The 14,673-nt window shown below is 40.8% G+C and overlaps 1 protein-coding gene across 2 annotated transcripts in view; it reads left to right on the forward strand.

Annotated features, from left to right (window-relative positions):
* GATB (glutamyl-tRNA amidotransferase subunit B) overlaps window positions 1–14,673 on the forward strand; it is a 42,892-nt gene that overhangs the window by 18,713 nt on the left and 9,506 nt on the right. For both annotated transcript variants that reach the window (XM_039551523.1, XM_039551524.1), the window contains exons 4-9: window positions 1,055–1,253; window positions 2,230–2,352; window positions 5,195–5,308; window positions 6,334–6,418; window positions 6,779–6,823; window positions 8,741–8,930. In XM_039551523.1, coding sequence (XP_039407457.1) covers window positions 1,055–1,253; window positions 2,230–2,352; window positions 5,195–5,308; window positions 6,334–6,418; window positions 6,779–6,823; window positions 8,741–8,930 — 756 coding nt within the window. The remainder of the gene's footprint in view (window positions 1–1,054; window positions 1,254–2,229; window positions 2,353–5,194; window positions 5,309–6,333; window positions 6,419–6,778; window positions 6,824–8,740; window positions 8,931–14,673) is intronic.

Here is a 14,673-nt window from a genome sequence, read left to right on the forward strand (position 1 = left end):
TAGGCTGCAGAGAGTCAGTTATTTCATTTTTCTTACAGTGATTATGTCTAGAAGGTCATGCACTTCACTGCATATATAAATTGGGGTGTTGACAGGGCCAGACTGTTGTTCTCCACTCCAGTGCCCTGGGATTCACCATCTCTGCATTTCAGAGTAAGCTCGTCATCCCTGCAAAATATGCAGATACTCCTCCCAAATCATTTGCATCTGGCAGATTTTTTTTTAATTTTCACCACTAGTGCCATAGGCAGGTGAGGAAGGGGGAAACAAAGGGGACCCCACCTCAGCTGTCATTGATTTGCTTCTGTATTTTTACATCATTGCAATTATTCCAATACCTTGTTACTGGCAGCCACTTTTTTGGCCAGCAGTTTCCCTTTGAGTGGAGTCCCAGGCATGAGGTGGCATTTATCAGCTGTGTGCCTTACGTGGGGTTGCAGTGTCTTGTCTTTGAAATTGCTACATTAATGAAATGGAGTTTTCTCATTTTTTTGATTTCCACACCTGCACCCCTTCCCTCTCCTCCCCTCTAATGAGTATAGTTTGGAACAGACAGAGAGGGATATTCAGCCTGTTGGGAGGATGAGGGATAGCCCCAGCTTGGGAATGGAAGTACAGTAACTGGCTTCAAACAAGATCTAACATCATCGTGGAACCACAGGCATGGAAGAACCTCCTCCAGTCCATATCCTGCACCAGGGCAGTATCAGAGAAGTTTGTCATCCTTGGCAAGAGATTGTGCAGTTGATTATTGATAACTTCGGCATTAGTAGGGTATCATATATTTGTCTGTATTGAGGAGTCCTTGTATTTTTTCCAGACTTCCAGCTTCTTACTGTTATCTTGAATTCTAGGCTCATCTTCTAGCTTGCCTCCTCTTCATCTGACCAAAATAACTTTTGAATTTACATGTCCTTGTATTCTCTCCTCTTATATAGGTCACTATAAAAGATGTTGCATTTTCAGTTTTGTTCTTAGTCAATAATACTTGCACTTGGTCTGCTGTCTGAAAAGTGAATGTTTCATTTGAGTATAAAGCTAATTTTGTTGACAGGCTGGCTATCAAATCACTCAGCAAAGAGTTCCTATTGCAGTGAATGGAAGTCTGTCATACAGTCTCTGCATAGACAACAAGATGAGCCAGATGGTCACCAAAACTGTGAGGATCAAACAAATTCAGTTGGAGCAAGACAGTGGAAAAAGTCTCCATGATGACACAAGGAGCCAGACTCTTGTGGACTTGAATAGGGCTGGTAGGCTTGGATTATTTTCCTATTTTTCTCCTCCTTTTGGGGTAAGATGAGTCTTTAAAGGTAAATGGGTGACAGGAGACAGACAAAAAATAAGAACAGCTTTATGTCTCTCTCCTTGAAAAAATAATTCGTAAAAATGACTGCTACGCTTGAAACAGATGAATACTTGATTTTTTTAATGGCCAGTAAACTTTCCCATTTGCTGTTGGTTGATGGCAATTGGCAGTAGCAAGTTAGAAATCTCTTGGCTCAAGTTTGCTCAAAACTGTGTCAGTCACATAGAGCCACTCAGCTATTTAAGCTCTGCACTGTATGTGTTGTTAAAAAAAGTAAAATATAACAGACCTAGTGAATCAACTTTGTGTATAGAAAGAGCAGCTGTTGGAATTTGTTGGTGCATGAGTCAGACATTTCTTTTAATTATTAGCTTTGAAGAAATGTAGATTTTCTCTTTTAACTTGGAAATTGTAAGTGGAGTGGTCCAAAGGAGCACACAACATGGGCAGCAACCTAACTGGCCTAGCCTAACTGGGGCAAAGCACTCTGGTGTCTATTGAAGCTGAGGGCTGTGGCTGCTCTGCTTCCTTGAAAGTTAGGTCCTGAAGCTAAAAACTAGACTACATCTATTTACAGTTCTGCCTGCTCCAAAATTAGTTTAAAATAAATAAATTTATGTGGAACCCGATTGGCTTTAAATGAGAGTTCTCAGAGGAATGGGTCCTTATGATCTGCATGTCATCAAAGGGTGGAGGGCTGTCTGCAGTTTGTCTGTTTCTTTAAAAAAATAGAAGGAAAAGTTTTTTAGCAGTCCGCAGCTAGGCCCATTGTGACAGTTACTAAATAATACATGGGGGTTTATGTATTTTTAGTATTTTCTTTAAAAAAGCCCAGGTTCTTTCATGTGTTTAGCCAGTTGCACTCTCATATGCCAAGATCAAAAGCTGTTGTTGAAATTTCCTGTCTCTTCCCCTAATAGGAGTCGGTCTCATGGAGGTTGTCATGGAGCCTGATATGTGCTGTGGGGAGGAAGCAGCTGCAGCAGTCAGAGAGCTTCAGCTCATTCTGCAAACACTTGGGAGCAGCCAGGCAGTCATGGCAGGTACTGAGGGGAGAAAGGCATGTTCCCTTGTCACCAGTAATTCTCTACATTTGCAGGGGTTTTGCAGCTTCTGGTTATTTTGCTCAGCAGTTGCTTATAATGTATAGCCTTTTCTAGCTGTTGTTTTTACAATCCTCAGAGTCTGTCCTAGTGTCTGCCATGCCTATAGGCCTGCCTTTGTCTGCAGAGCTTTGCCATGCTAGATGTTCTGTTTCCTCACAGAGTAATTTTACGGGGTAAAGCTAGGCAGGAAGAAATGTCCCCAGGGCTCTTGTGGTGCTTCTCCCAGTCTCTCTCCATCTTGCTTGCCACAGCACTGCAGCACAGAAGATCTGTAGTAAGGTTTAATTGTAGAGTATGGGAAGGACAAAGGGACAAAGTAGTGTGAGCAAGGATCATCTTCTAAGTGTCAGGTCTCAGCTAGTCATAAAATTGATGTAGGCAGTAAACTTGTGCCAGTGTCATGGATGAGACGGAGTAAACAACAGCATGTACAGAAATGGGTGGTGGGGTTAACTTTAGCCAAGATTGCCTATCTTTCTGAGACCACTTCCTTTTGTAGGAAACATTGCTTCTGGCACCAGCTCTTCTTTCTGTAATTTTAAGGCCCCAATTTTCGTAATAGGTGATGTGCAGAAGCATAGCCTGCATTCAGGCAGGTGATTCTGTCTCATTAATTGGAAGATTCAGGTCATGCCATTTTTCTCAGTCTTAATGTTACCAAAATTTACAACCAGCCCACGGTTACAGGTAGCACGTAGCAGACATCTGCCTAAGAATTTAAAAGTGATTTCAGGCATTCATCCTCTCCACACATACCCACAATTAGCAGCTGCTTATTAGTGTTCATAGTGTAAGCTATATTTTTGCCTGTGACAGTTGGCCTCACTGTCTGGCAACAAATTCAGTCCATTATACAAGTGGATGTCTCCTGAAAAACTGAATCAGAGTGGTCCATGCATTGCACAATAAATGGGATCCAATAAATGTTGGCTACTGATGCAATATAATTTAATGTAGTGGGAAATAATAATAGCTAGACATTATCTATTTCTCTGAATCTTTTCTCACACAAATGTCCCACATATCAAATAAGGCACAGTTGTCAGTATTAAGCAGCCAGTTTGGATGCTTCTTCAAGGGCCTTTGTGGGCATACATATGTACAATATATACAGTATTTAACTACTGAATTTGGTCCTAAAATTGCAATTGGAATTGCTTTATGATACCTTTTATCGCAGGGAGATTTCTGACTTTATAGGAGAATCCCAGTATTGGAAATATGTTTCTTCCAGGATAGTTAGCTATAACAGTATTTAGATTTTTTTTTCTTTCTATGTGAAGGTTTTAGGGGCTTTTGCATGTACTGTGAAGACAAGTGCCCAATTTTATCAGGTGTTATTTCATTACCAACAAACAAATGAAAAGATGATTTCATTGTAAAGTGAAAGAAAAATAAGCTGGTCTTAAAGAAAAAAAGTGTTTTGTTTTTTTAAGAACATTTTCAGCCTGCATCTCCTTTTGCTTATGCCTGATTAAGTTCATTGTCTGGTCACGCTGACACCTACATCCAAGTAGAAACAGGTCACATCTCAAATGAAGCAAGAGCAGGACAAGACTATTCCTCCTTTGGAACAAGTACAAGTTTCACCCCAAAGAGGGAGCACATGCAAAACACTTCCCTTGAAAGAGATGTTGGGTCATTCCAGCATCTTTGTCTCATTTGCATGTCTGGCAGGGCTCTGTGAAGGCAGAGGAAATTAGTGTGCTGTCATCCAGCCTGCTTTTACAAATTGTACCAAGGCCTTGCCGGTCAATTTAAATCTATTGACCGGAATGGCTTCTGAAGCTGTAGCATCTTCACAGTGTTAACTGTGAGCCATTTTGCACTCTCATTTATAATGCTGTTGTATCCAATCAGTAGGCATTTGTTTCTTTTTATCTGTATTTGAAATTTAAAAATGAATTTAAAAAAAAAACCCACAGGGAAAGGCTACAGATGTTCACTGTGTAATATGGGGACAATAATGTTTCTTAACATTCCAGGATGTAATACAGCCTCTCCTGTTTGTGTATTCCCAGCAGTTGATAACTGTGGCAAGCCTTTTCTTCTCAGAAGAGATATCTTTAGAGGGACAATACTTAGAAAGATACAATTATGATTTCCTTGTGGTTGAGTCATTAAAAATGTTTAAGGACGTTGGTCCATTTTGGGCTGAGGGTGCATGATGCTTTTATATAAAACTTTGTACTGTTTTTGGCAGCCAGGGACATTTCGGGGGGTAAGATTGCAATTTCCTGAAGGAGAAGAAGAAAATTACAAAAAAATCCACTGCTTCTCACATTTGTCCTTGAGCTGTAAATTTCCAAGAACACCTTAGTAAATCTGTTCAACATAACCTTAAGTTCTTGTGTTCCATGCTAGGGTAGTATATATCCATCAAATTGTAATTCCAAAAGGTATTTTTGTGCTGCTTTGAGAGGAATGGAGGCTCACAATCCACCACTTTGCTTGTCTAATTCTGCCCTTTATTTAAGAGCTGTGAATCAGAAGCTCTTTTTACTGTATGGCTTAGAGGATCTGTGCTGCACTGCATCATGCAGTTTTCTGAGAGGAATTACGAGCAATGATTTAAAACTATTTTGAATGATACAAGGCAGTGGCTTGAGATGGAATGACAAACAGAAAGCTATGATAAAGTGGTCATTACTCCTTTCTGAACATAGAGAAATCTGCTACTAATGCTCTGCACATAACATGCAGTTTATTAATGCATGCCACGGTTTTTAACTCTACTGTTCAGGGCAGACTGTTCTGTTAATAAAATTTCCTTTTCCAGAGGGTCAGCTGAGAGTGGATGCCAATGTTTCTGTACATCACCCTGGAGAACCTTATGGAGTGAGGACTGAAGTGAAGAATATCAATAGCATACGATTTCTGGCAAAAGCAGTAGGTAAATGGCGGTTGTTTCATTACAATATTGTAGATATTTTATGTGGTCTGAGATAAAATATGTCAGGCTTCTGAGTGCAGTAATTGGCCTTAAATGCCCTGACTAGCTTTGTCTGGGTGTCTCTTTCATGTGCCTTGCCTATGGATTCAGGAGTTCCATTTAGGCTCAGGCTGGGGCCTTCAGACCTTGCCTGAGTGGCTGTGTCACAGGTGTGCCAGTTTTCAGTCCTCTCTCCTGAAGGACCTTGGACCTGTTCTGTAGTCTTGTTCCCAGTCCTGTCTCAGGACCTAGCTCCTGCTGCTTCTCCCTGAGCTCCCTGAATGGACTCTCTTAGTAGCACTTGCCCCTGCTCACACTGTCCAGACTGGTGGGACTGCATCAGACCATGAGGGCATGGCCTGGGCTCTGGTCACCCTTCACTCCTGGCTTATCCCTCTTTATGGAGCAGCTCTTGCTGCTCCCTGACAGAATAAATCTTAGTATGGGATACTCTGGGAAGAGCAGGCATGTTAGTCTGCAGGTTTTTTGCAGTAAAATCTCTGCCTACAAGAAGAATGAAGCAGGTGATTTGGTCCCTAGCATGTACTGAAATATGGTAGTGATGGCTTTGTGTCCTCCAGTGGAGATGATTGCTTTCCACTGAGTATGGTACATGATGTGTGTGAAGTTCAGATGCAGCTTGGGTATGAGCAAAAAAAGCTGATTGCTACATCTCCAAAAGAAAACTGAACTGGGTGACTGCAAGGTCACCAGGAACGTATGACTTGACTGCAGTCCCTGGGAGAAAATGGTTTCCATTTAAAGGAAATGAAAGAAGATGAGGAAAACACACAAAGAAAGAAACAGTGCTGGAGAAAGAGACAGTGACTGATAATTCTGCCCGTAACTACTGCTGGTGATTTCATTAAGGTTAAAACAACAAAGTATTGCATTATTGCATAGCAGTGAAAAATGAAATAGTGGAGTGCACTAAAGCTAATAGTGTAGTCTAACAAGCTTACTCTTTTTTCTTTTATTACTGTCAGACTATGAAATACAGAGGCAAATTGAAGAACTTGAAAATGGAGGGACAATTTTGAATGAAACAAGAGCCTTTGATTCCAAGCTTGGGTGAGTTTTTATTTTGGAGAAACACAGAATAGCCACTTTAGAGTGCCCACATATACCTAGTGACATGATCAGGAGATGTAATACAGTACTGCTCAACTTGTGTCTTCTAGAGCTAATGTTCACAAGTATAGTCTCCTCATAGGGAGTAATTTAAGGCTGAGGCTTTTTCACAGTAGATTGTGTGCTGCATCAAGCAGTGTCTGTGTGAAAATGACTGCCCTCTTACATGCCCTTATTCTTTGAAGTGGTTTTAAGAGGCTCTCCTAATCTTCATGAGGCAGAGGTTTTGGTTTGTGTTTTTGCCATAAAACTAATTCTGTGGTGTACCTCTTTTCACATCTTGTTTTGTTTTTATTTTAGGTGCACAGTACCAATGAGAGACAAAGAAGGAAAACAGGATTATCGGTATTTTTTTTAATAGACTTAACATTTCATGAACTGAGGATTTATTCAATTTCTGAAGTGTAGCCAGTGTAATAAGGATGTAAAGTTAGTCAGTGCAGTGAGTATGTGTTGGAAGTTTACCTTCCACTGGAAGGGGCAGAGACCTACAAAATCAGTGCTAGTCTGAGCAGTTCAGATCTGGATTTGTGTCTCATTTCTGGTAAAACCCCTGGAGCTTTCCCAGAGACTAGGCTGGGAATACTTCAGCTCAAAGTGGGAAAGTTGAAGGTTTACTGTATGGCCAGTATAAGTGCATTCTTAAGAATGCCTGACATAAAACATCAGAATATTCTGAGTTCAACATTGCTCCTGCTTTAAGTAAATACAAAGGGAAATGGTTTTCAGCTAGCAGGCCCTGCTCCTCCATGCTTGGATTCTCTGATCACAGGTCACAAACACTGTTTGAAAATCCTTACTGCTGTTGAAAGGTGTCAGCATTCATGGGCTGGTTTCTACTTTGAAGTTCTTTGTAGACCTAATGAAGGTGTTACCTTGCTAAGTACTTTGCCTTCCCTAAGAGTGAGATGACAGCCACTGAACCATAGAGTCACCCAGGAAGGATTTAGCTGTGGGGCTGAGGGGACAAGGCACGAGTCCTGTTGGAAAGCAATGCTGCTGGGAACAAGTTCTGAGGCAACACTGCAAGGCAGCAGCACAGCTGCTCAGAGCCATCTTCGAGCTGATCCTCCTAGTAGTTCCCTAGCTTTGCATCCCAGAGAGAGCTTCCTGTTACTCCCAGAGTTCACTTTCCAGTGGGAGAACTGTAATTCTGCAGGAGAACTTTCAGAGCCTCTTAGTTTTGTCAGCTCTGTGTTCTTGTTAGATTTTATATTCTAGCACTGATCTTGCTACAGCAAAGCAACAATTTTGAAAGCATCCCACAAACTTTTAATTTAAATCTGCTTTTTAGATTATGTTTTTGTAGAAATGCAGCACTGATCATTTTGTGAATTCCTTGTTATGGTAGGGGCAAGCATGAGGCTTATTTAAAAAGACTAATTTGAAAAAATGCAAACGAAAATTCATGAAAACTAGACAGAACTGATGAGTCTAAGATATTTCAAATAAAGACCATAAAGATTATTACTAGTACTAAGATTATGAACAGTATTGAACTGTAAACTATGTTTTTTAGGGTTTTGTGTAACTTAATGCTGCACATTATACATTAAACTTAAAATCTATGTTTAGGCAGATTTTAAATAGAAATCATTATAGCCCCAAGCCCTTTTTTCTGGTGGTTTTGAACCCCTCATTTGATCATGTAAGAGTGAAGTTTCTGCTTCAATCGCAGTTATTTGAGTAGTTTGAATTGGCCTTCTCTTTAAGGGAGCCTTTTGTTCTGTGATGGCACCCTGCTGAGCACAGTAACTTTGCTTTTAGCACAGCATGAGATTTCATCAAGATTTTTGAAGTTTGTCTGGAAAAGGTTACAACCTGCCCAGATCACTCCTGGCAGCTGGCTGTCAATCCGAGTTCTTCCCTGCCAGCGCAGGCCCATTTTTGTCCAGGTCTGTAATTCATGCTTGATGCCAAAAAGAGTGGGCTGTTTCCATGTCTTTTATTACTGGTGCTATTGGGACTTTTTATTATTCTTTTTGGTGCAGAAGTGTTTGAATTGTCCCTTTTGTATTATGAACTCTTTGACAATTCGTGGAAAATACCTGAAGAAAAAAAATGGAGACTTTGCAACAGTTTGGGGCCTGGTCTCTTTCCACTTACCAGTGATACACCAAGTCATTAATTTTTAATATTTTGTTTAGTTGAAAGGGTGATAAAACTTTCAGGAAGTATAAAATTGTGGTATCAATTTTATTCCTTGTTGTTTAGCTTGTGAGGGAAAATAATTATAAAGGAATTTTTCTTTGTTTTTGCTAGGTTCATGCCAGAGCCAAACCTTCCCCCATTGATTCTGTACGATGCAAAATCTTTGCCAGCTAATATGAACCATCAGCAAGTGATAAATATTGATTGGATTCATGAGAGACTTCCTGACCTCCCCAGTGTGAAGAGAGAAAAGCTTGTTGAACAGTATGGGATTCTTCCTGAACACAGCTTCACCTTATTGGTAGGTCTATTGATCAAGTGCTAGAATAAGCCTAGAAGCTTCAAAGTTGCATGGTTCTTGAAAAGATTTACAACTGTCGTATTAACCAGCTGTCAGTCCTTATGAATATTCTTATTTGGAAGTGTGTCCAATGCATACTTCATGCCATGGAGCCATACACACAGAATGGTGGGGAAAAACGACCTCAGTGCGCCAGGAAGCGTTTCTCATGCAAAGTGCAGTCAAATGACTGCTATTTAATATCGATCTTGTCTGTCTACACATTGATGCACGTGACTGACTGCAACAGATGTACAGCTTCTGGATACAGACCCTTGGCTGCAAGTGCCTGCTCTTCAGCTTTGGGCCTGCTGCAAGGCTGGGCACATTGACCATATTTAATGAACACGAATCAAAATCCAAAGTCTAAATATTTCAGCTTTGTGTGCTCCCTGACCTACCTTCCACATTATTGGAAGCAACCCCCCCTCCCCTCCTTTACTCTTAGGGAATTATACCACATGGTTGCATAGTATCAACTTTGACCTCACAGTGCAGTTTACCAGGGGTAGGTTCAGAAGAGGAGATGAGAAGGGAAAAGATGTGGCAAATACAGTTATAAATAAGGAAGTGAGAGCAAAATCTTGTAACTCCCAAAATTATTCTAGAGGACTTTGAGCTTCTTAAGTGCAAACTCTCATCTCTCTTTGCCAGTGGTGACTCTGGGGAGGGAGTCAGTGTACTCACCCTAGATTAGACATTTCACATACCCAGCGAATCTAGGAGAATGTCCTGCTTTGGTTACCACTGTCATTAGTGGAGACAGAAGGCAAAGGATTTTTTCAGAGTGAGATTCAGAGCAGAACTGTAAGTACTTTAAATTGTCCTCTGGAGGAGATCCTTTCCCTTGACTATAAATGAAGGGAAAGTAGTGCACGTAACTACCTCATATCCCTTCTTTGTATCTCTGTAATTTAATACACTTGTACAGAGGCTGATTCTACAGGAAGAAGGCGATTCTGTGTTCTGAGGAAAGCTATTAGGAAAACTGCTTTTGTGCTGCTGTGCCTTTTTAGTGAGTTGCAGATTGTTTGGTGGGTAGGTGAGTCATAAGTCTCATCAAAGTCATAAGACTGCAGTCATAGTATTGAGAGGTGTTAGCAGTTCTTACCTTTCTATTTCATTGCATAAGCTGCAAAATCATGTTTTGCAGCCAGTATTCCTGTTCATGCATGCATTTTTTCACATTAACATATTTCTCACATATTAAAATAAACATAGGAGTAGAAAGGGTAGATAGGTCCTGCATAATTTTTCTCTGAATTTTTCTACTTCTCCCTCTCTGTGGTGGGTTGGCCCTGCCAGCTGCTGAGTACCACAACTGCTTGCTCATTTTCCATGTCAGCAGTACAGGGAAGAGATTAGGAAAAGCAAGGAAGACTCGCAGTTTGAGAGAAACACTTCAGTGAAGGAATGGAGTAGGGGAAAACCTAAAAATGATGCAAATACAGTCACTCACCACTCCCACAAGTAGACTGATGTGCTGCCAGTCTGCAGCCAATGACACTGACTACATCCCCCAAAATCCCCTTCCCTCAGTTTTCCTTGTTGAGCAGGGTGTGGAATATAACCAGTTTGGGTTTTCTGTTGGACTGTGTCCCCACCAAGCTTTGTGCCCATCCTTGGCCTATTTGCTATGGGGAACAGAGCAGAGAAAGAAAGTGCTGCTCAGCAGTAGCCAAAACACCTGTGTGTTGTCAGTGTTGCTGTGGTCACAAATCCAAAACACAGCACCCTCTTTAGAACATGAACTCCATGGCAGCCACACCCAGGGCACCCACTCCTTTCACTTGGCATCAGCCCACCTTTTGTGCATATCAAGTTGCTGGTATGGGTGGCTTCTGTCATCTCTGCCAACTAGCCCTATATATTTGCCTCATCAACTGCCCTTTCTTTCAGCTGTTCTCTGAAATCCTTTATTGCCTTTGCTTTTCCCCTTTCTGCTTTTAATCGTTTTTGCAATGTGTAAGACAATTAATGAGCTCCAACCGGTAGTTTGGGATTTGGCTTGTAATAAGCTAATGCATCCATTTGAATGCATGAAGTGAGCACGTTCTTCGTTGCAGGTCTCCCTTTGCTGTGCATTAGAATGTCAGCCTGTGCACTCCCCACCAGAGCTGCCTGCCTGGGCACGGGGAGACCCGTTCACCTTAGTTCATCGGGAAGTGCTGCGTCTGTCGCTGCGTTCCGCTTGCATCAGAAGCTGCACGGCATTGCTGATAGGGCCACACGCACACATCTAATGAGCATTCTCTCAGGTTAGAGCGCCCAGGAGTGCTCATTAAATAAATGGCAGTTGTAGAGGCATGGCTCTAAAATGCCAAGTCTGTTCTGCACCAACATGTTAGAGAAAGCATTTTGTGCCCAAGTTACAATAAAACATACATACTCCAGCACGCAGGCTAGCTTCTGAGCTTGCTTCCAGAGCTTTGTCCTCGTACACAGGAGCCGCCTGTACATACTGTGGTGCTGAGAAACTGAGATTCCTGCTAATGACACATGTACTGAAAGGGAAGGAGTACCCTATTAGTATCTTCATAACTGAAATTCCTTTAAGTGTAAACAGCTACATTTTTGGCAGTTTTATATAAATTGCAGAAATAAATGCTGTTTCTGATTTTTCTTCACGCAGAACTACTCTTACTCATAAAGATATAATTCTTTGAGCCATGTAGACTCCATGGTATTTGGGTACTCAACTTCTGCATGCAATTTCTGCTTTGCTCTGCAAACTGATAATCTGGTAAATACATCAGTGAGAAGGATCTCTGACAACTTTGCCAGTTACGGTACTATAGTATTTTCATCTTGCTATCTATTGAGTAAAAAAATAAGATATACTGGCATAGATATTAATGTATTAATGTGTTAATGTGACGTTTTGTTTTCAAAATGTGTGCTGAGGTCCAGGGATGTCCAACCAGAAAATACATCAATTGTCACAGTACAGCACGAGAAAAAAAACAGTCTGATCGGTTCCTTTGTCATGTGAATTCCAAGTCTTCCTACTGTTCCTCTGCTTACTCTGATAAAAGTGGCTGTTCCACTTGGGCTGATTGCCCTGGTGGAACAATCACATTGGTGACTCCTTCGAACAGTCAGAAGTGGGTCTCTGGAGAAATTGGTTTTGACCATTTTGTTTTATGCCGTGCCATTCTCATACATGTTAGTGTGCAGGTAAACTTATGCTTATTTTTAGAATTCAGATCATTTTATAAGAAGCTTTAGGAAAAAGTTTGAACTTTCTTTGACTGGTCTGCTTGTCTCCTGGATGCTTTGGGGTTTTTTCCCCTGACAGTCTTGTACATTTTTGCAGCAGTTGTTACCTCACAGTTGGTTATTGTTGGAACTGTGATGGCGAAAATGGGAATAACAAAGCCTCAAATGACATTTTATTTGTGAACATTGAAGTAGTTTTCTTCTTTAGTTCTTTGGGAAACATTACTGGTTTTTAAAAGAATAAGTTTGCATTACAATCCCAGTGTCTCTAAAGATTGTACCCATGGTGTTCTGTAAAGTATTATTTTAAACTTGTTTAAAAGGTACCTGAAATCACTACACCACTAGGAGTTTTTACATCTCAGTGTTATGAAATGATCATTTTAAACCATGTTTAAGAAAGAAATTTGCATTTGATTGAAATGTTGGTATGTCAGGTTTCATGCCAGTGAAACTCACATGAATAAATCACAGCATATTTGGTCTCTGATGGGAGCACTGAGTGGCCTGGATCACAAACATGGTGCTGCTATTCCAGATTTCTGGTTTTCTGTTAATGACGTTTAGAATAGAGTATTCAGAATGAAGAGAGAACAGGCAGTCAGCATTCCTGTAAATCCAGCATGTTGGAGCATGCAGTGGTTTTCAGCTCAGATTTGCCGCAAGGGACAGGTCTGTGTGTTGGTAGTTGGAGGGAATTTGGCAGGAAGAAAGTTTACCAAAATGTAAACCAAATTAAAGTCAAGTACTGCAGTATGTAGAAATTGAAGCTAATCAAGTTATGCCTACATTTTTTTTAATATGACAAGAAAATAAGGAAAATGTTTCATTTCTGTCAGTCATTCTGATGTTTTGACATTCTGCCTTACTCATTTCAGTCTAGCATTACTGGGTTTTTTCTTCTCTTTGGCTACAAAAAATGACAGTCACTTTAAAAAACCCAAAACGAAATGCAAGTGAATTTTGGGGTATGTGTCTGGTTATGTGTGCGCAAGTAGTGAGTATGGGGTTCAGAGACTTGCATATATAAGTCTGTCTCCCTGAGTTTTCCTGGGCTTTTCTGCACTTGTTGCCTGGAAATCATCTGATTAAAATGCGAAGGCTGCATACGTTTGTCCTTGATTTTTCAAAGGTCTGGCAGCAGGATCAGAACTGTAACTCCAGCCAGGCTGTAAGTATCCAGAAATCTGGATGTGCCCACTGCGAGGGATACACTCTGTAGCCTGTACATGATGGAAGCACTGGACGTGCTGCGTCTGAGCTCTGTAGCTGCATTCAGACATGTGGCATCTGCAGACATTATTTGCCTGTGCATAATGTTGTAGCTAGACCTACTCTGCCTGGAATGTTCATAAACCTTCTGCAGCATGTGTAAAGAAACCAGCACTCAGGCACGCTCACTTTTCCCTACCTAGAATGGGCAATTGTTTCTGTGTAAAGGAACCCACTGTTTAAATAATGAGTGTTTGTTTGTGCTATTGAATCCTGAGGTGAATTAGAAAGAGTACAGTACTTGGCAGTGCATCATTGTAGGAATTCTGCTTAACACATACAGTTTTTAATCAAGTTTACTGTGCTTTGGTAATCATGTAATTCCCTTACTGGTTTTTTTAAGTTAAAAGTGTTCCTCCAGTCTATTTAGCCTTAGTTTTGCATAGTTTGATTAGAGAGTAACTGTTAGTTAAATCAGAACACTGGAGAAGAAGAGAATTATGTCTGTGTATTCAGTAGATAACTAGTGGGAGTTAGAAGGTTTATCTTGGTTCACAAAAGACCTCAGTGGTTTCCAGAACTTGGTTTCTTTGGTCATGGTCTCAAGGTGAAGGGGATGGGTCTGATTTTTGTCACACCAGTTTTACAGCACATCAGACATTAATCTAGATAAATTTTGTTCTGTTTCACAGAACAGAGGTCAGTAGTTTGCAGTCTTCTCAAAAGCCATACATAATTACCAACAAAAAATGTGGTATCCAGAACTTTTGGAAGTTTGTCTTGTGAAAGTTTGGAGAAGGAAAGTCTAAAATTCTGTATTGCTATGGCAGTAAATGGCCTTTAGAAACAAGGGCAAATGAGATTGTTTTGATGGAATGTGAGTGGAGAACGCAGGCTTTGTTTTTTGGTTACCCTGCAGTCTTTTTGCTCATAACTGTTCAGAGATCTGGCTGCAGTCAGTATGTTTTCGAGAAATGTTTTTTGCTGTGATGACTGTATTCTTAGAATAGCTCCTTGGCTATCTCTAAGCCGTTATCTCCTGACTTCTGAGAGCTGGCTTGTCCTCCTGTGTGTTTATGCTACATACTGCAGAAGTCCAGTGGCATGCTGGATTTGAATTCCTCCTTGAAAAGGTGGAGCTGCCACTTCAGACCTCTTCAGCCTTCAGTAAACCCAGTGAGTTCTGTGCTGCATTTAAAGGTCCATCAATGCCTTGATGACAAACACCACAGCATTCAACAGACTGTGCAGTATCTGTTTTTCTAAAAACAAT

The sequence above is a fragment of the Corvus cornix genome, chromosome 4, assembly GCF_000738735.6.
Source record: "Corvus cornix cornix isolate S_Up_H32 chromosome 4, ASM73873v5, whole genome shotgun sequence".
NCBI lineage: Eukaryota > Metazoa > Chordata > Aves > Passeriformes > Corvidae > Corvus > Corvus cornix.